Source organism: Meriones unguiculatus, chromosome 7, assembly GCF_030254825.1.
Source record: "Meriones unguiculatus strain TT.TT164.6M chromosome 7, Bangor_MerUng_6.1, whole genome shotgun sequence".
Taxonomy (NCBI): Eukaryota; Metazoa; Chordata; class Mammalia; order Rodentia; family Muridae; genus Meriones; species Meriones unguiculatus.
The window spans coordinates 93,937,637-93,963,270 of record NC_083355.1 but is presented as its reverse complement, the minus strand read 5'-3'; the positions used below and the strand labels follow the sequence as shown (position 1 = coordinate 93,963,270).

At 48.1% G+C, this 25,634-nt stretch overlaps 2 protein-coding genes across 2 annotated transcripts in view; both read left to right on the top strand.

The window, feature by feature from the left end:
- Pomt2 (protein O-mannosyltransferase 2) overlaps positions 1-14,439 on the top strand; it is a 46,369-nt gene extending 31,930 nt beyond the window's left edge. The window contains exons 12-21 of the mRNA XM_021653163.2: positions 1,247-1,325; positions 2,766-2,917; positions 3,357-3,448; positions 4,391-4,467; positions 9,232-9,303; positions 9,590-9,649; positions 9,737-9,842; positions 10,705-10,845; positions 11,032-11,146; positions 11,867-14,439. Coding sequence (XP_021508838.1) covers positions 1,247-1,325; positions 2,766-2,917; positions 3,357-3,448; positions 4,391-4,467; positions 9,232-9,303; positions 9,590-9,649; positions 9,737-9,842; positions 10,705-10,845; positions 11,032-11,146; positions 11,867-11,972 — 1,000 coding nt within the window. The 3' untranslated portion in view covers positions 11,973-14,439. The remainder of the gene's footprint in view (positions 1-1,246; positions 1,326-2,765; positions 2,918-3,356; positions 3,449-4,390; positions 4,468-9,231; positions 9,304-9,589; positions 9,650-9,736; positions 9,843-10,704; positions 10,846-11,031; positions 11,147-11,866) is intronic.
- A 3,851-nt stretch (positions 14,440-18,290) lies between these two features.
- Ngb (neuroglobin) lies at positions 18,291-23,536 on the top strand. The gene is made up of 4 exons (XM_021653387.2): positions 18,291-19,071; positions 20,298-20,409; positions 20,944-21,063; positions 22,509-23,536. The coding sequence occupies exons 1-4, from the start codon at positions 18,983-18,985 to the stop codon at positions 22,641-22,643; spliced, it is 456 nt and encodes a 151-aa protein (XP_021509062.1). The 5' UTR covers positions 18,291-18,982; the 3' UTR covers positions 22,644-23,536.
- The last annotated feature ends 2,098 nt before the right edge of the window (positions 23,537-25,634 follow it).

Genomic DNA, 25,634 nt, shown 5'->3' with positions numbered 1-25,634 from the left:
TAGTTCCCAAGAAGTAACTTTCAACTGATCCTCCCCTGGGTCTGCAGCTCACATTTGTGTCAACTAGGTGGATTCAGCATCTTTAAGCCATTAGTTTAAATAAACATGACCATAGGCTTGTAATGTCTCATAGGCGTGTGGCTAAAAGCAAGAGTTTATCCTAGTTTTGGAAAAGTATTGGAATCCATTGCTATTCAATTGCTGTGAATTGCAGTGAATAATGCACAAAGGTATATTACTCAAGGAAAAGGCACAATGACCAAAAGCAGACAAAAGCAATCATTAGCAAAAACAGCCTCAAAAGATTTGTATACTGGAATTACCAGAGAGAAGATTTTTAAGTACCAGGAGAGAGCAAAAGGGAGAAAAAGTGTGTATAGAACTGGTATGTTTTTCTTGTCCATTGAATTTTAGATCCTTTAGATTCCTCCTACTAAGTAAATCTTATTTTTATCCCTAATTAATAGAATCATGTTTAATTTTTTATAAATTTCCCAAACTTGTGTCATGAGCATTTACTACTTACAGAGAAAAGCAAGAGTTGTTATAAGAGCTAAGTACTTTTTATTAAATCCTCTCCTCATTCCTGACAAATTCCCACTTAAAAAAAAAAAAAAAACCGCTGGTGAGAACAGAAAGTAAATGGGAATAGGAAAGTTTGCCTGACTGAAGTATATCTACTGCAAATGCTCGTTTCTTTCTCCTCCACAGACTGCCTCCTTAGTGAGGAAAAGCTAAGCTTCAAAGCTACGAAATGTGTGGTGGTCGCCTCATGTCCCACCCTGGGCCTGCATGCTGCACGTACTTCCCACAGTCCTCCTCCCTATCTCTCCTACTCTGAGCTCCTTTCTTCTCTAGTCCTCAGATTCTTGGCCTACACTATTTGTTATAAGGAAATAGACCTCACATTTTCTGGTATATTGGGATTAATGGTTCAGATTCTAATTTTTTCTAATCCTACAGATGGCTTCATATTCTTAATTAAAACAAACAAATAAACAAAACTGGGGCTGGAGAGATGGCCCAGAGACTAAGAGCACTGTCTCCTCTTCCAGAGGTTCTGAGTTCAATTCCCAGAAACCACATGGTGGCTCACAATCATCTACAATGAGATCTGGTGTCCTCTTGTGGGGTGCAGGCAGAGTAGTGTATGCATAGCAAATAAATAAATCTAAATTAAAAAAAAAAAGTAGCATGCTCATCTCTTTTCTTCAGATAATGGGCTCTTTTCTTTTCCAACTTACAGAACTACTCGGAACCTGCATAGTCACCTTCACGAAGCCCCACTGACCCGGAAGCACTTTCAAGTCACTGGCTATGGCATAGTAAGTAAGAAGCTGTAGTGTGAATAGGGTGTATGGAAAAAAATTGTGAGGCTTGGTTCAGGGCCATATAATAAGACACATCTTCCCAGAATTCTAGATGTTCTAAGAGAATTTGGAGGCTGGATGTAGATGAGTCTCCTTTTTGTTGTTATTTTGTTTTTTGAGATATTATCTCACTGTGTAACCTTGGCTGGCCTGGAAACGTGCTGTGTAGACCAGGCTGGCCTCAAACTCACAGAGATCCACCTGCCTCCGTCTCCCAAGTGCTGGAATTAGAGCTGTGTGCCATCATGCCTGGCCTGCACATAAACTTCTTTAACATTCAGAACCATTTAACTTGGCTTCCTATGAGAAAAACAGCCTATGAATCTATTTTGTCTCTCTCCCTCTTGCAAAGTAACTATGTACTTTATATTGTCTAATACCTAATAAATGTCAGATATGAATACTATGTGGATCTCTTAAATTTCACACTGGAAGGCTGGCAAGATGGCTCAGTAGGTAAAGGACTAGCCATGCAAGTGTGGTGAGCTGAGTTCAGTCTCTGGAGCCCACATGAAGGTGGAAGGAGAGAGCCAACCCCATAAGATTACTCTTTGATGTCCACATGTGTCCTTTCTCTCCCAGTCATGTGTGCATGCACACAATGATAATAATTGGATAAACAAAAAGCCAAAGACCTGGGCGAACTTACCTTCTTCCAGATCCCAAATTCTGACTGGTTTTATTTTATTGGTCTTTCCCCTATCTCTCAGAGGGATAAGCTCGTGTTAACAAAGCCTTGTATTTACTTACAGAATAAGAGCTCTGTGGGAGCTTGTGTCCTGAGAGTAACTGAAGCAAAGCTGTGTTGAAAACTGTTGGGACCTGCTCATCCCTCTCTCTTCTGAGGCCTTTGGGGCATCATTAAAGAGTGGATTCCATAAAGTGAATTCCCTAAACTTCTGTTTCCTGGGCCCCCATTCTACTAAAGCCAGGACTCTGAATTTTCATCTGTTTTCCCATGGGACTCTCCTAAGGAGAATTAAACACAACTACCTTAATTTCCAGGTGTGGTATCTAGGTCAGATCTACCTGGCTTAGGTGAGAGTATCCAAATGTGCAAAATAACAAAGACAAACAGCTTAGAGTAAGGTCTTGAGTATGATTTAAAGGCAAAACCAGCTGTCTAAACTTAGTCCTCTGGTCCTCTAAAGTTAGCAGTTAGACTTCTCACTTTCAGATTTATACCCTGTCTTTTTGTGGTAGGGAGTTCCCAGTTAATGTCACTGTCTTGGGCTACTTCTATGACCTTCTTGTTCCCTTTCCTACAACAATCGTTGAGGTCGATTTAACCTTTGATGCATGGCAGCATTTGAAAGGGTGGCCATTTTCTTTTTAACTCTTTGTCCTTAACATCACCTGACTTTTGTAAATTTTTTTTCTTGGTTTATGTGGCAGAATGGGACAGGGGACTCAAATGATTTCTGGCGGATTGAAGTTGTAAATAGAAAATTTGGGAACCGGATCAAGGTACTGAGAAGTCGAATTCGCCTCATCCATTTGGTCACAGGTTGTGTCCTTGGATCTTCAGGAAAGATTCTGCCCAGGTGGTAAGTCTCTGGGGTTCTGATATTTTGATCTAGCTCACCTTTTCTTTTCACACTGTAAGTGGTATACCAGAAGCTTTGATTACTCAGCAGTTAATGCTCACTTCACTTTGATTTACTTAGTAGTACATGGAAGAAGAAAAGGCATCAGGAATATTACAGTGCATAGAACTCCAGAATAGCTTTGTATTTTATGTGTTTTGATAGTTGAACATTTGCCTGCCTGCCTTGAGGTTAAAACTCTAAGCCTTTGTCTCCTTGTATAGTAGAAATGATGTATACTAAGCTACTGTTAGGATAGTGGATTCTGAAAGTGAGGTTAAAAGAATAATGGGCACTGACTTATAAGAAAAGAAGTCCCACAGATGTAAGAGCAGTGGACATTACTATACTTGGGGGCATTCCAAATCTTCTGGGACATCTGTGACTGTTTTTCTGGCAGGGGCTGGGAGCAGTTGGAAGTTACTTGCACTCCGTACCAAAAAGAAACTGCTAACTCCATTTGGAATATAGAAGACCATATTAATCCCAAACGTGAGTTAAGGCCACTGTTATGCTGGCTCTGAAGGGAGAAACCCACTAAACTCTTTGCTTAGGAGCACAAACCTTCATAGACTCTGTGATTATGTTTTATTTTTATGTTTATGTTTTATTTTTGCTTTCTTCCCTCCCACCCCCCCCCCTTGCTGTCTACCTAAGTGTTGTCTCTTTAGACACTGCTAGGTCCTTTTTTATTCTTGTCCATTTCCTTTTTAAATTCCTTATTCAGAAGTGACACATGACTTCCTACAAGGCCATTTCAGGCTTCCATCCCCCGTCCCAGGTTGTCTTCCTGTACCACAAGAGACTCCATACCATAAATGCTTGTTCCAGATTGGTCAGTTAGCCTGCGTCGAGTACCTCCTCTCCCTACAACCAACCAGACTTCACAGAAGACCACAGCCACACTGATCCCAAATCTCTGCTACCAGGCTCCTTTGACATTCCCACTTCACTGTCAGCTTCAAGTCAGTCTTTGTATTCATTTTCTCCCACCCCATCCCAGCTTGTGTTTGATTTCTCCATACTTGTATTCCATTCTTCTTAGTACCTGATATAGACAAATAGTGGGTTAACTTGTTGAACAATTCTTAAGTATGTCAGGAACCACATGGGCCCTGTGGATGTATTGGTGAACGAGACAAATTTGGTTCCTGGTTCCATACTTACAGGAAGCCAGCATCTGGTCCAATGCCACAGTGATGGGTGATGGGATCATGAACTGTCAGAGCACCGACGAGGCCTTGTCTGTTTCCTCTATAGCCTTCAGATTACCTAATGAGTGCTTAACATAAGATCAATAAGTCACCCTCCTGAGGCACTGCTCTCACTTCCACTTTATAGGAAGACTGCACTGGGCTCTGGCAGGGTGTGGGTGCTGAGGACACACTGTGAGAACAACGTGGCGAAGCCTTTCTCTTGTCATTTTCCTCCTAGTGCCAAACATCAGCCTGGATGTGCTGCAGCCTAGTTTTCCTGAGATTCTGCTGGAGTCCCACATGGTCATGATCCGGGTACTGTGGGCCCTTTTTATTCCTTCTAAATGGAAACCTAAAGCTCTTAGAGGAGTTCATGGGCACCCTTAGATTTAGATCACAGAGCAGTAGCCATGGAGTAGATCTCTCCCCCTTGTGGAGGATGTTGAAGGTGTTTCAGCCACTGGTTTACTATATTTTTCATAAGCATTTCCAGTATCACAGGATGTGGTGGTGATTTGATGAGAATAAGGACAACAATGATTCTTTTTGTGGTTTTATTTCTATTACTATGGCAAACACCCTAATAAAACTTTGTCTTAGTCAGGGTTTTATTGCTGTGAAGAGACACCATGATCATGACAACAAGGAAAACATTTAACTGGGGCTGATTTACAGGTTCAGAGGTTTAGTCCATTATTATCATGGTGGGAAGCTTGGCAGTGTGCAGACAAACATGGTGCTGGAGGAGGAGCCAAGAGTTCTACATCTGAATTGGCAGGCAGCAGGAAGAGCAAGTGACACTGGACCTGGCTTGAACATCTGAAACCTCAAAGTCTACCCCCCACCCCCGGAACACACTTCCTGCATCCAGGCCACACCTAATCTAACGAAGCCATGCCTCCTAGTAGTACCACTCCCTATAAGCCTGAAAATGGAGGGCATTTTCATTCAAACCACCACAAACAATTTAGGGGAGAGGAGGATCTATTTAGCTTACCATTCCCTAGGTCTGTCATTGAGGGAAGTCAAGGGGTAGAGTCATGAAAGACCTGCTTGCTGTTTCACACAGCATTACTTCTGGCTATGGCGTGCACTTCATAGCCGAAGTACAGAAAGAACCATAGAGCCTAGCTCTCTATACTCAATTAGCTTTCTTAGATAGTTCGGGACCACTGCCTCAGAATGGGACCACCCATGGTGAACTGAGCCCTCCTCCATCAATTCATAATCAAGGTACTCTCCTACAGACATACCCACAGACCAGCAAGAACTAGATAATTAGGTTGAGGCTCTCTTCCAGGATGCTTATCAGTTGTAGCAGTTGACAGTTGAAGCTAACTAGCACACCAGTGAACATTTATGTAGCTCCCACTACTCTGAGCACGGTATATGTATTAACTATTTGGTATATTTAGCTATATTAACCATTTGTTAGTCATTTAATATTATAATCCTGTGAAGGTTATTGTAATTCCCACTTTACAGACCAGGTGGTATTAAGGAGCTTTTTCAAGGGCACACAGCTTCTGTGTAAAGTCTATCCAGTCTTCAAAGATAGGCTAGTAGGTTTTCAGGGTCACTGTCAGTCACCATGACACTCCTAATTCTGAGTGGCAATGCCCTTGAAAAGCCACACATTGCATCTCATGAAATTAGGACTAGTTAGAATGAAAGCTACCTTGAATGTGTTTATATACATTTTTTTTTTTCCCAGTTTTTCAAGACAGTGTTTCTTCATATAGCCTTGGCTGTCCTGGAACTCTCCCTATAGGCCAGGCTGGACTCAGACTCACAGAGATCCATCCACCTCTGCCTCCTGAGTGCTGGGATTAAAAGCCTGCGCCACCACTGCCCAGCACATCATACAGTCTTAACCATGAGCCCATTCCTCTTCCTGGGCTGAGCAACTTAGGAGATATGGCTGATTCTTGTTTAAGGGTTCCTGAGACTCATTGTTTGCTCCCTGTTGTTAGTAGCTGGCAGCAATCACAGCATCAAACATCTCAAGTAAGTTGAGAGAGGAAATCTTTAAATGGGGAAGATTTTGCCCCTCGATGGAGATTTGCCTGTGTAAATGGGGACAACATTCCTGCAGTTGGTATCTGGTAGAAGAACCCCTTGCTCTAGTGTGGGATCCCAAGTCCTACAGAAATGATGTTTAGGCCGCAGTGCCGCAGACCACAGAGGTAGCTAGCTGTCAGCCACACACAGAGCTGCAGGGAGCTGTGGCAGTTGTTACCGTTCCCCTCTGAGCCACTGTCAAGCATACTTACCTGAAAGTGATTCTCTAAGCCGTCCTTAAAAACAGAGTTGACTTACTTCATCAGATTAAACTTTCAAAATCCAGGTTTTTGTCAGTTTTGCATATTGGAAGGTGATAAGTTGACATTAAACAATCTCTGGGTCACTTCTTCTCTGACTCTGGGCTTGTAGCTGTCACTGTGGCCTGATGACATAGCTCTTTTGAATATGTGTCTGTCACTCAGAGTGTCAGTCTGGGTCTGAGTAGAATTTTAAGACTGAAATTGTTTTGCTAAAAGGTAAAGACAAAGGGGTGTGTAAGAGCTCTCAGCCTACCAGAATTATACAGAAGAGACGGTGAATCCAGACTATTGACATGCAGATATTGGTGTGAGTGTTGTCTCTGTATCTGTCTATGAGTTGAGACCTGAGTGGAGAAAGCTCGTGGCCTGGCAAAGTGAGGTGGAATGAAGATTTAGATTTAGCACACTCAAGCATGAGAGAGAGAGAGAGAGAGAGAGAGAGAGAGAGAGAGAGAGAGAGCGCACACACGAACACACCCTGTTAGGTAAGGATCTGCCTCCTTTCATTTCTTGATTTGAAGGGATGCTGGACTTACTCTAAGTTGGGTGTAGTGACAGAATTCCTAGGACCTGCTAAATGCCTGATTTTGGATTGAGCTGAATTGGTTTTAAGGGATTGTTTTCCCTCATCAATTATTCCCAGGACCAGAAAAGTCCATTCCTCACTCCAAGGCCCTTTGGATAGACATAATGATTGTGGTGGTTTGAATAAGAATGGCCCCCATAGACTCATATATTTGAACTTTTAGTCACCAGAGAGTGCTATTTGAAAGGATTAGGAGATCTGGTCTTGTTAGAAGTATGTCACTATGGGGGTGGGCTTTGAGACTTTATTTATTTATTTGTTTATTATTTTTGGCTTTTTGAGACAAGGTTTCTCTGTGTAGCCCTGGCTGTCCTGGAACTCACTCTATAAACCAAGCTGGCCTCAGACTCAGAGATCCTCCTGCCCCTGCCTCCTGAGTACTGGGATTAAAGGTGTGCACCACATCCCGATGGCTTAAGGGCTTTAAAAGCCCATGCCAGGCCCAGGTGTGCTCCATCCTTCTCTGTCTGTCTGTCTGTCTGTCTGTCTGTCTGTCTGTCTCAGCCTTCAGATGAGGATGTAGCTCTCAGCTACTGCTCCAGTGCCATGCATGCTGCCATGCTCCCTGCCATGATAAGAATGGACTAAACCCCTGCAACTGCCAGCAAGCCCCCAGTTAAATGCTTTCTTTTATAAGAGTTGCTGCGCTCGTGGTGTCTTTTCACAGCAATAGAACAGTAAATAGGACAAGTGATTCAGGGGATGTTCAGCTCGTTCTTTGGGGATATACATGCACACAGATACACACGCATGTACACACACACACTCCTCCCAGTGGCACTTTTTTCTTTTTTTTATTTGTTTATTACAATTTATTCACTTTGTATCCCAGCTATAGCCCTCCCAATCCCTCCTTATCCCCTCCCAATCCTGCCCTCCCTCCCTCTTCTCCCCCTATGCCCCTCCTCCCTCCACTGAGAGGGGAGGTCCTCCTCCTCTTCCATCTGACCCTAGCCTATCCGGTCTCATCAGGACTGTCTGCAATGTCTTCCTCTGTGGCCTGGAAAGGCTCCCCTCTCCCCCTCCCACCTCAGGGGGTGGTGATCAAAGAGCTATCCACTGAGTTCATGTCAGAGACAGCCTCTGTTCCCCTTATTAGGGAGCCCATTCCAATGGCATTTTTTAAGTGCAACCCATTGCCTTACTGAGACTTACAAACTAAACTACACTCAACTCCTTGCTTTGTTGAATTAGTCAGGCTCCTTGGTAGTAATAAATAAAACCTTCTGGATCATTCTTGAATAAACTAGTAGCTCTCAGTTAAGGGTAGTTTTGCCTCTCTGGGAATATCTAACAATATTTGAAGACATTTTTGATAGCAGAACTGAAGAATGGCTCATGAGGGCTCTGCTGACCTTCCAAGGTATAGATACCAAGTGCAAAACACAGGACAGCCCCACAACAAAGTTTCCAGCCCAAAATGTCAGTAGTGCCAAGGCTGTGTAACCTGACCTACACAGCAGCTAACTCCTCTTCCTAGTTTGTGCTGCCGACAAGGACAGCACAAAGAGCTCAGGCCTGGGAGCTGGTATCCAGGATCCTAGCTCTGTTCTTTCCTGTTTTAGTTAAGGCCAGGTTTTGCCTTGTGGGACAAATTCCTGCATATTCTTGCCTAGGTTCAAGTTCTTCTGAGTAAATTGGGTACTAGAAATTATTTCTCTCCTCAATAAGAGATACATATTCTTATTGAGGGGAAAACAAAATTCTTCACCTCACACAGGTATTCATACAGCTCATAAACAGTTATATTACATGGCTATCCTATTAAAATGTTACAGAGGGCATTTAGAAAACTAACAATATAAAAAGCTCCTCCTAGTGAAGGGCTAATGGAAAGCTGTTGAAACAGTAGGCTAAGGTAACCTTTGCTGAGTCTGTGGTCTTGTGTCTGAAATTAAGTACTGATTTCACCCACCCACACCTTCTCAACACTGCTCTTAGCCAAGTGGGCTGTCGTTGGGAGAGTGGAGGCTTGTTTGTTTGAAGAGTTAAGGCAATTATTACAGGTAGGTGGACAACAACTGCAAATGGGAGCCTGATTTGTTCTTTGCCGTGGAAGGGGAATCATCTGGGTTTCCCTTGGCTGGAAATCAGATCATTATGCCTCATGTTTATATTACCTCGTTAGACCTCTTTCTTGACTAGCTTTTCTCTGCTGCCTTCTTACAGGGAAACAATGGCCTCAAACCCAAGGACAATGAGTTCACATCCAAACCCTGGCACTGGCCTATCAATTATCAGGTAGGGCTCCTCCAGGAAGTAGCACAAAGAATGAGACTTAAAGCTGTGGGGCTGGAGTATGTGTGGCAAGGGGAAGCCTCTCCTGGGGGTACTGGCTAGAAAAGGGGCTCTGTTTGCTACCTGATTCTGATTCCCACTTCCTAGAGAGTTCGTGTGTATTCTGAGTCTCCTGGCCAGGTTTCTTGTCTGTGAAAGATGTATAATATGTATAATCTTCCTTCCCCTTGAATGGGGGTGGCTGGGCATGAGATGAACCTTGATCAGCAGGGTGTCCTTTGCTCCACAGGGCCTGCGCTTCTCAGGGGCCAATGACACGGACTTCCGAGTCTATCTGCTTGGCAACCCTGTGAGTATCCCAGTTCTGAGTGCTTAGGCCCAAGCACCTGCCGGTAGAAGCTGGTGTTCTCTCATCCCCAGTTCTTCCTCTGTACAGGTGGTCTGGTGGCTGAATCTGGTGAGCATTGTCCTCTACCTCCTTTCGGGGAGCACCATTGCCATCGCTCTGAAGAGAGGGGTACAGCTGCCTGCGGAGTTGGAAGGTCAGGGCCCTTGGGCTTTTCCTGCCCTGTCCTTTTAGTTGGCTTGGGCCTGCACGCTGGGGAGGGGCTGCCTGCTGTGGGCTTTCCCTTACCTTCCCCACTTACACACACACCTTCTCCTTTGCTTTGAAAGCCCATTGTCAAATGGTACCTTACACTGGGCTCAACATTTTGCCTCTTTCCAGTAACCCTATAGCAGTGTCATCACCCCTTTTTATGTATTAGGAAACCAGACACAGTGAAACAATGAGCTTGTCACAAGGCATGTAGCCAATGGTCATATACTGAGGCTCAAACCCCAGAAGTCTGCCTTCTGGGGCTTCACTGTTATACTCTAGCCAGAGAAGTCCCCCTTTCCTCATCTGCCCCCTTTGTTGAATGACCCTGTCCTCTAATGGGGATAGAGAGGCAGCTCCAGACCAAGGAAGTGGTTGCCCTCTTGGTTACCTTAGCTGCTGGGCATGGAGAACATCTAGACACCTCACAATCCCTTCTACCCTTGCCAGCTCCCTGTCTGAAGAGTCTTTAGCTCCAGACACTTCCACCCAGCCTCCTTTCTGACCTTGCTGCTGGGAAATGTCTCTGACAACAAAGAGGTGGGAAGTAGAGGCAGAGAAGACATCTTAATGTGGGTGTGTGTCTCCTGCCAGAAGCCCACATCAAGCCCCTGTTAGCATTTATGCCAATCTGGGTACTGACCAGGGACTCTGGAGTCCTCTCTCATTAGTTCCCATGGGATCTGAGTAGTCCAAGTAAGGAAAAGAAGGCCTAGTGAGATGGCGAGACCTAACAAGACAGGGTAGAGCTGGGCTGGAGCCCAGGCTCTGCCTCCTCATTGGGCTGTGCTGATTGGGCTGCACAGGGCTGACCAGGGTGCTGCTGCGAGGAGGCGGCCAGCTGCTGCTGGGCTGGATGCTCCATTACTTCCCTTTCTTCCTGATGGGCCGGATCCTCTATTTCCACCACTACTTCCCAGCCATGCTCTTTTCCAGCATGTTGACAGGTCAGCACTGCTGCCAATCTGCCTTGGGGAGATAACGCAGTGGGAGGCAAGGTGGGAAAGGAGGATGGGGCTGCCCTGAGAAACTGGTTTGAGAGTAGACCTCTGCTCTCTACTGTGATGCCTCTTTCCTGTGGGATCGCTAGGGGTTGTCCTGATAGCCTGGTGCAGGTCTCCTGCTCTCCACAGGTGTCCTATGGGATACCCTCCTGCGGCTCTGTGCCTGGGGCTTGGCCTCTTTTCCCCTGGGTAGCAGAATACATGTGGTGGGAATCCTGAGCCTGCTTCTGGCAGCTGCCTACAGGTATGTGTCCCCTTCCATGACCCTCCAGCTTGAGCTTGCACTACATTTAAGAATCCCTAGTGTTCTCAAGGTCTTCTCATGCCTGGGCCATGTCCCTGGTGGTTCTGAATCAGTTGGGCCCAGGTGTCCCTAATGTGTATTCAGGTAGGAACAGCAAGGGCCTCACTCAACTTTCTCCTTGCTAGTAGTTCCTAGCTTTGATACCACCCACACCTAGCAGGGTAGCCCATTTTAGTTACAGTGGCTCCTTGCTAAAACAGTTGTCAATGGGGTAAAAGGAGGACGGGAAGCTGGGGAGAGAGGAGTGTGACTCAAAATCTCTGGAAAGACACTGATATTTGTAAAGTCTTCCTTTTTCTGCCTTCTGGCAAGTCTCAGAGCCCCATTCAAGAGTCCTTGGCCATTGTGGTGGGGCCTGTGGCCCATAAGCACATGCCTGCTGAAAAGGGTTAAGTTTATATATTGGCAAATACTCTGGGCCACACATCCCATGGCCTCCTCAAAGTCTCCTAAAAGAATCCTTTGTTAGGCCTATTGTGGAAAGCCCTTCTCTTCCTGGTCATTTAGTCAGTAATGTCACAGTAGACTTAGATGGATGGATAAATGGATGGACAGACTGGGTTATGTTGGTGGAGCCTTTGATGGGCCCCAGGAGGGGAAGTAGCAACTGCTCCTTGATATAGTTCTGGGATGCTGACCACCTTTCTCTCACTCTCATAGCTTCTACCTCTTCCACCCTCTGGCTTATGGGATGGTTGGTCCCCTAGCCCAGGAACCTGAGAGTCCAATGGCAGGACTAAAGTGGCTGGAATCATGGGACTTTTGAGGCCACTGTCAGGACCCCAGCCTGGATCCGGGTATTGTCCAGGGACACCCAGCTATGAAGCCAGATCCTGGACCCTTCCAACTTCAAGGGAGCTGCCTGAGGAGCCCAATGCATTCTGCTGCCCCCAGGACTAAACTCTGGGAAACAGACCTGGATTTAATGCAACACTAAAAAGAGCCACAACCCTGTGTACAGCACCTACACAGTGCACTTGACCTACAGCACTTCTTGGTGCCAGTTCCCTCTCCTGTGAAACACAAGCAAAGTAGGTGTGAGTGTGGAAGGGCACATGTGTGCAATACCCTTGGAGTGTAGACCACGTAACTGTGGCAGCCAACTTTCATAAATTCCAAGAAATGGTCCAAGGTTAACAGGATATTCTCTGGTATCTTTTCACACTGGATTTGTTTTCATTTAGGTTCATAAGATCATAAGAAAATGTCTGATCTCCAGGAGGGCTGAGAGTGCTGTCCTACCCCTCATGGCGTTACAGAGGCGCAACAGATGGACTGTCAAACTCACCCTTGTTCCACTAGGCTAGCAGAGCACCCAGGCTTTCGGGCTGGCCCTCTGATACTGCCCCCGATGTCTCCTGTAGATACAGTCCTACCTGTTGTGTGTACAGTGTGTACACTGGGTTCCAGGGCACAAGCTGGCAGAGAATTTGCCAGTCTGTGGCTGGCCGCCTTTAGATTTTTGGGTCCCTATTCTGTGAACTGGGTGGGTGGAACCCACATCTTGTCTGCTATGTGCCTAGAGTCTGACTCTCACTGTCCATCCCTTTTTCTCTACATCTGCCTGGCCCTGATGACAGAGCCCTGCTGGCTGCAGCTGAATCAAAGCAAAGATCTGTGGGGCTGAGCATCTGCTGAGATGCTGGGAGAAGGGACACTCGACCTGTTTGGGCTCCTGTCCCTGTTCTTTGCCTGGCATCCCTGTTCTCACATTTCCAGACCTCCCTGATAATACCCTCTTTTGCTTTGTTGTCATTTCCCTTCCTTTTTGGCACTGCCTTATTATGTCTTTTTTTTTTTTTTTACAAAGACCCAGAGCACCTGAAAACGCATGATAGCTTCTACTATCCATCACTTTAAGCTCAGAACTGTTCCTTCCATCTCCTTACCCAAAGGGAGTAAGAAAATTTGGTCAGAACCAAACCAACTGAAGTCTGACCCTTTAGTCTGCCTTCTTTCTTTCAGTTCAGAACAAAATATTTATTTGATCCCAAAAGATTTTGATATGTCAGGGTTTAATGATGAATTTGCCACACTCCATCTTCCCTCCACCGTAGCTCTCAGCGACTCTGACAGGGTCAGACCTCTAAAGCATCTTCAGGAGGTGGTTGCCACGGAGACTGGAAATTAGTCTCGGGGACAGTCTGTGCTACCTACAGAGTGGTGGAGAGGAAAGCTTCTGGGCCATGCTTGGATGTTCAGCTGGAGCATCATTAATGTTAGTAGAGGAAATGTAGTCCTGTCAAGAGGAAGGCAGGGTGGCTAATTAGATCTGAGGCCCACTGACCATCCTCTCCCATGGCTGCAGCCCTTTTGACTTTTACCCCCTTCCCCCAGCAGGAAGTGTGGCTTGTGTACAGTCTGAGTGCCCACTTAATTGCATTTATGGCAGGGACTGGGGAGTTCTGCTCCCATTGCCCTTCCTGACCCTTGCTTTCAGGCCCAGGCAAAGCTGGTTTCTTCTGAACACAGTAGGGTACCATCTTGGCAGATTTTCCTGGAGAAAGGGGATGTAGGAATGTGTACTTGGCTCTTAACAAGGTGGCCCATGGGACATCTAACAGGTGGCTGAATTTTTGTTTTGTTTTTTTCTTTTGATTTTTTGAGACAGGGTTTCTCTGTGTAGCCTTGGCTCTCCTGGACTCACTTTGTAGACCAGGCTGATCTGGAGTTCACAAAGATCCACCTGCCTCTGCCTCCCTGAGTGTTGGGATTACAGGCACACCACATCCAGCTGATTTTTTTCTTGTGCCTTATTTCTGGAGGCACTCGTTAGAGGGAAGGAATCTTAGAGTAACCAGGGGCCAGTGTTCGAGAGCCAGAGTATGTAGGAGAGTTCAGCGGGCTCCTACGTGCTCTCCCCCAATGTCACCCTGAAGATAGAAAGGGTCTCTTCTTATTTCCAAGTATGGGATGAAGGGTGCTCCCAACTCACTCCCTCTTCTTCCATACCCAAACTGGAAGATACTTCAATGGGAAAAGGCCATTTGTATCACTAAGCACTTGGGTTCTATTTGGAAGATGGAGGAGCACTGGGTGCTGCTTTGCATGTGGGCTGCAGCCCTCAGAAACTGACAGAGATGTGGTACATCTCACATGGCTGGTACAGAGGAAGATGCACCAGGCAGCCTAACGCAGCCAGTGTCTTGACTCACTACACTTTGTTTTTTTAAGTTCCAGGAATAATCAGAGACCATTACTTTTGTAATAAATAGCTCTTGTTTTCAACACTACATTGTTCTTGTGCTTAATTGGATCTGACTTGTCCTTGAGAAAAATGTTTGGATGGCGAAAACCAATATGGTATCTCATGGCTGGGGCCATTCTCATTCCAGCTGAGGCTCTGGCCAGGCAGAGCCTAATGCCAGGGGAATGTGGGCCTTCCCAAGCATTTGTTTACTTAAGAGATAGTGGCTGTTGTTTCTATTCCTTAGGCCAAAACCAGTAAGAACCTGAGCCTACATTTTCTTGTTTAACTTTCCCAGACAGTATAGAAGGAAACAAGGGAACCATCCCCACTCTCCACCCAATGCTGAGAGAGCCATGTAGCCCAGCATGGTCCCAAATTTCCATTCCAGTTAACAGAGGGCTCCATCCTGGCATGGTCTTCTGTCAAGGGTGCCAGCTATAAAGGATCCACCCTGTCTACAGGGCATGGTCCTTAAAACCTGACTGGGATGATGCGGAAATCATCCAGACACACACAGAGAGGAAAGCTGGGATCAGGTGGGACATGTGAGCTATGATGGAGACGCACAGCTACTTGCCTGGAAGCTCTGTGTTTATTGTATACAGCGTGGAAAGGAGTTAGCCAGTCTCAGCCAGAGGTCTCTGTAAGGGAGCAGTTTCTGGCTGCTGGAAGAGACATCCTGAAGGAGGAAGCTGGAGTTCCTGTTTCTGTACATTCTGTCAACATTCCCACAGGGACCAGAGGAAGGCTTTGCCAATTGCATGGGTCTGAGGCATTGAGGTCCCTTTTGATAAGACACATTCATTTAAGGCTTCATCTGCTCCTTGCATTCATTCATTCGGGGCTTTTTCCATGCCCCACAGGATGTACGGAAGGTGGCTGCTGACTTAGCATTGGATTAAAGGGGCAAAGAAATTAGTGCTTCTGTGAACTGAGTCTTCTGTACTACCTTGTAACCCCTCTAAGGACCATAAGGCAAGGAGGCAGGCTGGGGAGGCAGACAGGTCATTACCATCACTCTGGAGGTAGAAGATGCCAGGCGCAGGCAAGTCAGAAAGGGACCACATTATCTGTGATTGCCAACAGCTTAGTAAACATGTTTTGTTTTGTTTGTTTTGGTTTTTTTGTCTTTTTGAGTTTGAGGGTGGGTTGGTTGGTTTGTTTTTTTGTGATTTTTGTTTGGTTGGTTTATTTTTTGAGATTACTTGTTTATTTCTTTTTCAAGACAGGGTTTCTCAGTGCAGTACTAGCTGTCCTGGAACTCACTCTGTAGACCAGGCTGGACTCAAATTCAGAGATCAGCCTGCCTCCGCCTCCAGAGTACAGGGCTAGAGGTGTGTGCTAACCTCTGGCCTGTTAACATCATTTTGATACATGTGACATTTTGTATCCCTGAAAACAATGTTCCTGTCTCCATTGTGCCTATGAGAGATTATATTACTTACCTAACAACCCACCATTAGAAAATCATAGGGTGGAACTTGGTGCAAAGGAGGGTTTTTGGTGTTCCTCTAGCTCCAGCCTCCTTCTGGGCTGGAAGCGCCTGCCTGGAGTAGCCTGGTGGCCCTGGACACTGAGATGAGGCTGGGGCGCAGCTGGAAAGTGGTGTAGTTCAGCCTGATGTCCATTCTGCATAGTGCATTCATAGCTCAGCTAGGGCAGCAGGCTTTCTGGGTTCCCCCAGGGGTATGCAAACCAGTAGAGGTAAATATTTAATAACAGGTTTTCTATGGGGGCAAAACTAAACCCTCGTTTGTAGCATTTGCCAATGTCCATGGTGCAGACACTTCCTGTGTGGTTTGATTCAAGCTACTAACTTGATGTCACCAAATGAGAAGCTGAGAACAGATTCATAGTCAGCGCTAACGCTGTATAAGCTGGCCACAGCACACTCTGACTCAGACCTTGGCTCAGTCTGAACTATGGACCTGGCTCTTGGTTGTGGTCTATTAATTTGTGGGAGGCCTTGGAGAAAGTGAGCCAGATTATCAGACCTGAGGTCAAACTCTGGCCCCTCCATTTTGTTTTTTTATTTGTTTGTTTTTAACTCTGTGACTGGGCCAGCTAACTTCCTTGCCTCCCGTTTCCTCACCTCTTATGATGAGAGTATAATAAAGAGCATATCCTGCACAGGGCTGTTAGGAGGATACAGCTCATGGTCACAGTGCCTGGACATGTTAACGATACATTGACAGTCCTCACTAGAGAACACTTGAATTGTTCTAGAATTTTAGCCTTCTGCATGGCCCATAGGGAAGAGAGAACCTCTCTGGCCCCTCAAAACCACCGGTGTTTGGGGCACCTCACCGTAACTATGCTAGATCCTCAGGCCTTTCCCCAAGGGGAGCAGAGATTGGAGCACACAATGTCCTGTCACCTCTGGCTCTGGGACGACAAAGAGGAGTTGTGGGTTTGGGTATTGGTTGCTCCACATAGGGCATAAGAGTCCATTACTCCCATGAACCCTTCAGACCTTGGCTGCTGTCAAGAGAAGAGACAAGAAGGGTCCTGAGTGAGGACTTCCAAGGAAGTACAAGTGGAGTAGAGTAGAGGGTGCAGACCAGCAAGGTCGACGGCAGAAGGCGTAGACGACCTTTTGTGCTCTTGCTTGAGGTCTTCAGAACTCATTAGGACACAGGCCTTTTGCCAGACTGCTCCAAAGTGTTTACTCTCCCGCTCCAGTCCAGGGACTCAGAGATACACAGAGAGATGGAGAAGAGTAGAACAGGTTGTGCCCAAACATCACACAGGAGAGGGTGAGTAGATGCTTTCATAGAGCAGGATAGAAGTTCTATCTGCAGAAGTTCCAGAAGACACGAACTGCGCACCCCACATCAAGCATGGGGCTGCCCACAGGGCCACAGTCTCTTCATAACTGAAGATCAGGGACACTGATTTGTACCCATACAACAAAGGACTCTGGCGGCCATGCTGCTCAAACCCTTAACAGTTTGAGGAAACAGAGGAGACTCAAAAACAGTGAAAGATGAAGGAAGCGTGTTCTCCAGTGCCTGAGCCACTGCAGCTGGGCTGGGGCCAAAGAACTCCCCTTCCTGAAGGAGAGCGATCAAGCGGCACATTCTGAATAGCAGCATGTGACTCACCTGAACTACTTGTAGAAAACAGTATTTTATGTGTCTTCCTTAGTCACTCCAACTAAGTTTTTGAGACAGTCTCACTGAACCTGGAGCCCACTGAACTGGCTTGCTAGCCCCAGAAATCCTACAGTTTTCTGCCTTCCCAGTGCTAATATTCCAGTCACCTGGCCTTTTCCCTTTTGAGACAGGGGTTCTCTGTGTAGCTCTGCTGTCCTAGAACTCACTAGGTAGAACAGGCTGGTCTGGAACTCACAAAGATCCTCCTGCCTCTGCCTCCCAAGTGCTGGGATTAGAGGTACCACCACACCTGGATGTTTTGTTTATTTGCTTTTGTTTGTTTTCTTTTTGAGTGCTGTGGATTGAGCCCAGGTCCCCATACTCAATCTAAGAGCAAAGGGCAAGGATGCCCACAGAATCATCTCCCTAGCCCCTGGTTTCTTTGTTTTTGTTTTGGAGGGTTATAGAGGTTCTTTTGCTTGGGGTTTTTGTCACCATTTCAGTAGATGGTGAGATGGCAGAACTTGATTTTAACTCCAAGTATGTGTAGGTAATACATTACTAGTTACTGTTCTGGGGTACCTGGGGCGGGGGTTGGAGAGGGGCATTCATTCTGATCCAGCAGGCCTGAGACTGAAGTCCACACTTGGCTCAAAAGGGCTGTGGTTTGGCCTCCAGCCCCTTAAACCGAGAGCTTTGGTAGGCTCAAAGTTGTGCCACGTGCCCCAGTCAGACCCAGGGCTTGAGCAAAGGACAGACAGACCAGTTTGGTGACGTGGGTCCCCCTAGCTGAACTCTAGGAAAGACAGCAGTCAGAGATTGTGAGCAAAGACCATGAGCACAGGAGATGGCAAGCCCAAGAGTTTTCTGGTAGAGAGGTGGGACCTTGAACTTTGGGCCTCCGGGCTCTTCAGTAAAAATATGAAGTGGTTATTTACTTATTACGGGAGAGGAAATGGGGCAACTTATGTAGCTCAGGGTGGCTTAACCCTCTCAATTTTCGGCTTCTAATTCTGAGATTATAGGTTTGTGCCACAAGCCAGCCCAGATAAGTAGTCACATCACTAGTTTTCAAGAGTGAAACAAGCCGAGAGGCTTGGCAATTTCTGTAAGGCTCTGAAGCCTGGACATTTCCCAGACCTCGGGTAGTCCCTGTCTAAGGCGGGCGCAGAGGGAGCGCTCAAACCTCCCCGGGCAGGAGCGAGTGGGAGCCACCGTAGCTTTAAAGGGCGGTTCTCTGTGAGCTTCAGGGCTCGCAGGGCGCAGCAGCCCGAGAGGGGTCCCCGGAAGCGCCCTGGGCCAAGCTGGCGGTGTGCATCCTCTGGGCTGGACCAGCAAAGGCGCAGTTGCTGGGCCCCGCCCAACTAAGGCACCGGGCGGGGAGGGGGGCTCTCCCTTGTCTCCGCGGAGATGGCGCTGCACGTGCGGTGAGGACGCCCACGCCCCGAGGGTCCCATCCCTGCGCCCCGCGTTTCTCCAGGGAGAGAGAACATGGAGCGCCCAGAACCAGAGCTGATCCGGCAGAGCTGGCTGGCGGTGAGCCGCAGCCCTGTGGAGCACGGCACTGTCCTGTTCGCCAGGTGAGAGCTGCGGGGGGCACTGGGGTGCAAGTGGAGGGGTGCCTGGAAGCAGTGGGTTCGAGGCTTTCTGGATCACGGAGGAGGGCCGGCTTGCATGGGTGTTCCAGGGAGAGGGGTGTGTGCGCAGCGACAGGTGGTGCTGCCTCATCGACTCTTCCCAGATAGCGGCTCACATCCGAAGCAGTGTCCCCTACTCTTTCCTGTGCTGTCTCCGTGTCCTGTAGGTAGTGACTACAGGGCCGCCCACGAGCCGGGGCAGGTAGGAGGAGATGAGTGACCTGAAGGCCAGCTGGGGTGTGCAGGCACCTGGATGGGTGGGATGGGCTCCCACACCTGTCCACCCACCCTGGAGTGGAAGGAGGCCCAGGAAAGCTCAGCCACCAGCAAGATGAACCCTTCAGAGAAAGCACAGGCTTAGAACTAGAGATGCTCCAGGAGAGGGGTGGCAGGAGTCCAGTCTCACCAATGGGCACTGAGAGAGAGAGGGTGCAGGCCTCACAGAGAAGGGAGGCTGATTTTCAGCCTCACCTCAGGCTCCGCTGTCACCAAAGGGCCATGCTCCCTCCCTCATCACAGCTACCGAGGCCAGTCCAAAACTTCGGAACAGAACTTTTGCTAAACCTCTCCCGAATGGAAGGGGAATAAATTCAGTCTCACAAAAGAGTTACACAAAAATGAAAGCTCTCCTCAGTGAGGCTGAAAATTTCTATATTCTAAACTCATCTTCCCCAACTCTGGTATCCATTGTGGCTTTACTGTGTAAGGCAGCTTTCTTAGCCTCTCTGGGCATCTGTTTCCCTTCTCTGAACCCACTGGGTAAAAGTAAGAGGGCTATACAACTGCAGTCAACCACAAGTGAAATGCTCAGTGCTCGGTAGTTCAAGGAGTGTGTTCTTGATGTCGTTACCCTTCTAGGCCTCCTCAGATACAACGAGGTACACTGGGAAGTTTTGATCCAAAAGGGAAGTTTCCCCCTAGATTTTGGTTGAGATTCTTCCCGTCCCAAACTCAGCCCTCAATTGTTTAGGGAGGGGCTGCTGTCTGCCAGGCAATGTGAGGGGCTGGGTCCACAGTGTCCTCTGGAGGGCGTCCAGAGACGGGCATGAGGGGACGCTGACTAAGCTGGGAGTGCTAGGTTGGGAGTGTACTGTGGCTTTCTTCCTGCCAGCCAGGGTCTGCTTCGGCTGCCACTCCCTGTGCTGATGACCCCTGCTCTCAACCCACAGGCTCTTTGCCCTGGAACCCAGCCTGCTGCCTCTCTTCCAGTACAACGGCCGCCAGTTCTCCAGCCCCGAGGACTGCCTCTCCTCCCCAGAATTTCTGGACCACATTAGGAAGGTGAGGGAGGCAGAGCCACGAGGCCTCAGATCTGCAGAACATTGTCTTGGTAAAGGAGGAGGAACTTGAGATAAGGACACATACACAAGTTTTGTACAAACACACACACACACACACACATCATTCTCTGGACCCAGCATCCTCCTCCACCCTGTTGTCAAGCCATCGGGACCCAGCCAGGTAAATTGCTCTCAGGCTTCCATGGATTATATTGGCGGATCTTGGCCATTTGGGAGCCACGAAGCTGGGCTTGTGATCCTCACAGCACTTCAGTTTACCCTTTCCTGTGCAGGCAATATTGTTCTGCAGGTATGTGAGAGGTTTGGAGATCCTCAAAAGAGGAGGGCTTCATCGGTGAATAATATCAGTTAGTGGAGTCAGCACAGACTGAACACCTACTGTACACAGACCCTGGCCTGCCACCTCTGATCCTGGACAGCAGCGTTCTGAAAGCCTCCCTTGTGGAGAAGGCTGGGTTCTAGTCTGTGGTGGTAAGCAGGTAGGACTGTGCTGTGCCCTCTGTGTCCTTGGCAGGTGATGCTAGTGATTGATGCTGCAGTGACCAATGTGGAGGACCTGTCTTCACTGGGGGAGTACCTGGCCGGCTTGGGCAGAAAGCACCGGGCCGTGGGAGTGAGTCTCTGCTCCTTCTCGGTGGGTAGCAGGATACTTTCTTCTGAGCCCCAGACCTGTGGCTGCCCCTCTCTCCCAGTGCCAACCCCTTGCTCCCCTACCTCACAGCTCCAGTTCCTCAGATGACCGGAAACAGACCAGGCCACCCTGTTATGTGACTGACACCAACTTAACCTCCCTGAGCCTCAGAGCTCTCTTTAATGAAAGAGAACCATGAAGGCAGCTGGGCAGTGGTGGCACACTCCTTTAATCCCAGCACTTGGGAGGCAGAGGCAGGCAGATCTCTGTGAGTTTGAGGCCAGCCTGGTCTACAGAGTGAATTTCAGGACAGCTAGGGCTACACAGAGAAACCTTGTCTTGGGGGAAAAAAAAAAAAAAAGACAACAACAAAAACATGAAGGCTCAGCAGCCCTTGGCATCAGTTGATTTGATTATCTATAAGTATCAAACTACTCCACCTGTCCTCCCTTAATGCAAGTCCTGAGTTCTTGTGGCTGGACTCAGCTGGGCAGTCCTTTCTCTGGAGCCTGGTTGGAGTCATCCTTGTGTTGAGGCCAGCTCTACTGGGGCTAGGGTGTCTAAGGTGAACTGTGAGCTTTTAGGCCTTCCGCATGCTAGCTAAATCCCAGCAAGGAGGGACTACCACTCAGGCTGCTACCCAGAAACAAGCCCCAGTGTGCAAGAGCTTATAAAGCCTCGGCTGGCACCACTGTCACTAATGTCCCACCGGCCAGAACCCGTCAGGAGGGTAACTCATGTCAAAGACGGGATCAGACCCCACTACAGATATACTCCAGGTGTGGCTCAAGGAGACCCCAGCCCTGATAGTGTTGGAAAGCTCTGTGAGAAGGGGGCCTGGATGGTCTTGATTGCCTCTCCATCTGGGCATTTACACGCTGCCTACTCCTTACAGGATATTCAGTAATATATGTGGGATAAATAAACCTCATTTCACTCGATTAACAATAAGGCCTACTGTGTGCAGCTGCTGCCCTAAGAGCTGTTTGCAGAACCTGGAGTTTTGTTTTCCTCGTGAAACAGGTGAGACTCAGAGCGATAGGGTAAACTGCTCCAGGTCATCCAGATACCATGTGTGTTGGTCACAATCTGAACTCACACCTACCTGGCTCGCCAGCATAGGTGTTTTAATCTCATGGCTACTGCCTCGCAGGTTGGGGAAACTGAGGTCTGCAAGCACTGACTTGGTTGGGGCTGAGCGGACAGGTTCTAGGCAATGCACAGGCCTCTCTTGTGAGGTGGTTGCAATTATCCATTGTACGTCTTCACATGTAGAGGGAAAGGAGGACACGGGGTGAACCTAGGGCCTGCTCAGAAAGCATGAGCACTGTTGCCAGAGAGAAGAAAATCCTGTGTTCCCTTCCTGGCCTAGGGCCTCAGCTTTCTCCCCTGTAAATGGAATGCTGCCTTCCTGCCTTCGGATGACTGGGTGCCTCTTGCCTCTGCAGACAGTGGGTGAGTCCCTGCTCTACATGCTGGAGAAGTGTCTGGGTCCCGACTTTACACCAGCGACACGGGCCGCCTGGAGCCAACTCTATGGAGCTGTGGTGCAAGCCATGAGCCGTGGCTGGAATGGGGAGTAAGAGACGAGCCAGTGCCCCCATCCATCTGTGCATCTGTTGATCTCTCTGTTGCAGCCTCAGCCCCTCCCCCAGGGCTTCTCTGCACTTTGGTCCTCATCCTCTTGGCCATCCTAGAGATGGGAGAGAGCTCCAGATCAACTACAGAGAGGTGGTTTTTCCTGCCTGAGGGGCCTTTGGGCTTCCCTCATCCTCATAGATGCACCCCTGCATGCCTGGCTAGCTCTCATGTGGCAAAACAGAGTTTTGGTTAGTGAGGTAGCATGGGATTCTTCTCAGAGAAGCCTCCACCAAGGTGATGGTAAAGTGACTAGGCTTCTAGAACCTTCCATCTTGCCTACCCAGTCTCTTTGCTATTTTCCTGCTGGGTTGTTTACCTTCCAAAAATGAAGAGAAGGAGTGGCTTTAGTGTTTCTGAGGATCTCAGGCAAGAGGACCAGGGAAGACAGTGTTCTTCAGGGTCAGTGGACACCCTGGGACTCAGCTACTCAGATGCCCCATAGTAAACCCCCTATGCTCTTGAGTCAGCATTACTGGCAGAAGCACCCCAATACCCTTTTTTGGGGGAAACTAGCTGGCCAGCCAAATGGAAGGCTAGTAGGGCAAGGAAGAGAAGTGACCTCATCCTATATGGCCCTGAGTTGTAGAACTCTTCCTGCTACCCTATTTTAGGAGGACTGACTCTTGTCTCTCCACCCTGTCTGTTCACTCCCCACCCTCCAGCTGTGGGCCCCTAACTCTGTGTTGAACACTTGAGGTGGATCTGTGCCTGGGCAGAAGAACAGGAGAGAATACAGTGGGAGAGGCCCTCGTTCCCATCCCCAGCCACCCACACTTTATTGCTCTGCGCTGTGGTTCTGTAAACTCACAAGAAATAAACATATTCTGTGCGCTGACCCTCCATGGCTGAGCTTTTTGTAGGCCTTGACACGTGCCAGATGAAGCTATAGAGTGCTGGCGCTCAGAGAAGGATGGGGTCTGGCATAGGGTCAGTAGGGCCAAAGCCTGAGTGGATGGAAAAAGAAGCCTGAAAAGGGAATGCCAGAGGCAATGGTGGTGGAGGAGCTTGGGATCTTGGCTCCAGACTGGCTATGAGGCCATCAAATCCAGTTCTTTACTCTGGGCACAAACCTGAACCAGCTTCCCTTACACAGGTAGGGCAGGGGACAGTTATAGCCAGGAGTCTGTGTGGATACTGGGACAGTTCCACACCAACCATGCCCATCTCCAGATAGCCACATGTACCTCATGTCCAGTCATTTGCCAGTTTAATGCAGAGTTCACCGTGACCTAGAAGGTCATTTGCTGAACGAGAGTGAAAAGAGCTCTGTCCCTAAGTTGCTGCTTAGAGAAGGCTCCCAGTCCTCCACCAACTCCCACTTAGAACTTACTTTGAATGAGAAATAACCTCCTCTTGTATTTGTGCTTGGGTGGTCAGTGCTATGGTTTGAATCTGAATGGTTTAGTTTTGAATGCTTGTTGCCTAGTCTGTGGTAACTATTTTGAAGGCCGTGGGACCTTTAGAAGGTGGGATCTGGTTGGTCAAAGTGGGCACTAAGGAGTGGACCTTTGAAGGTGGGAGCCTGATCCCTGGTTCTGGCTCCACCCTTTCTGGTCCATCATGATATGAAGCACACGACGACACATACCCAGTGCCATGAACTCTACCACGCCCTCCTGCTGTGATGGTCTCAGATTCTCTAAAACCATGAGGCAGAATAAATCTTTCCTCCTGCGATGCTTCTGTCAAGCATTTTGTCACAGTAACACAAACATAAATAATAATCAGATGTGACACGCAACACACTTATTCCCCCAGAGCTATAGTCCGTGGGTCTGGGGTAGGGGACCCTACAGGAAAGTGGCTATAAAGACAGCCTGGTACATGATGGAAGAGCACAGCCTGAAAAGTGACCATCGCCCGAGGAGGTGGTTAGTTCTCTCTAAGGCTCCAGGACTCCAGGAATGGGCCTGTAGCTCGCCTGGGGTAGCTGCCCTGGTGGGGGGAGGGCTCCTGTTTCTTAGTATGGATTGGTAGCAAGATGGTACCAGCTGGATTTTGCATGCTCTCAGCTGGGCAGTCTTTTCTGTTCAGCTCAGATGGCAGGTCTTGGAGCAGTGGGGCTGCAGACACCGATCAGTAGCCTGCTGGGAATGCTGTTCCCACCGCTACACAAAAGCATCTGCTCCAGCCCAGCAGGATGCAGTAGGGCAGCATCTTGTCCCCTCCCACCCTCACCCCCACGTTTCCTAAGGACAGCTTAGACTCAGTTATCTATGCTGACCTAATGCTTCCAAGCGTTTGAAGCCCACTCAGGTGACCTGGTGATGTGGCCTAGTAGAAGTCAAACACCCTTCTCTGGCCCATGTCTTGAGCCACCATACATGGGTGCTTGACCTATGTATGCTACCACTCCATGTGTGTGTGCATCTGTGAAAGAACTCCTCTTCCTCCTTCCCTCTCCAGCCCCCCACTCCTTTTAGTTCTGTGGTTAGCAAAATTCTTCAAAAGAGTAGCCTTCAGGCTGCTGTGATCATTTCCAAACATTAGACAATGGGAATCCACCACAGCTAGATTTTGTCTCCACTCTTATCTACTCTGATGGAAATCACCGGTGACTGCCATCTTGCTTAATTCAGGAGTCCTATCTTAGCCTTCCGCTCTTCTGCTCAGCAGCCCTTAAGAGTTCACCGCTCCTTAATGTTTAAACTTCTTGTGGAAAAACAACCAGCTGCAAAAAAAATCCAGGGAGTAACGAGCCCACACAGATGCCCTCTGGCATCGCCTCAAGGTTGGTCCTTCCCTGCTTTCTCTTTGCTAGAGACTTTTTTTTAAAGATTTATTTATTTTTTTTATGTATCTGAGTGTTCTATCTGCATTTACATCTGCCCAGAAGAAGGAATCGGTTCACATTATAGATGGTTGTGAGCCACCATGTGGTTGCTGGGAATTGAACTCATGATAGATGGTTGTGAGCCACCATGTGGTTGCTG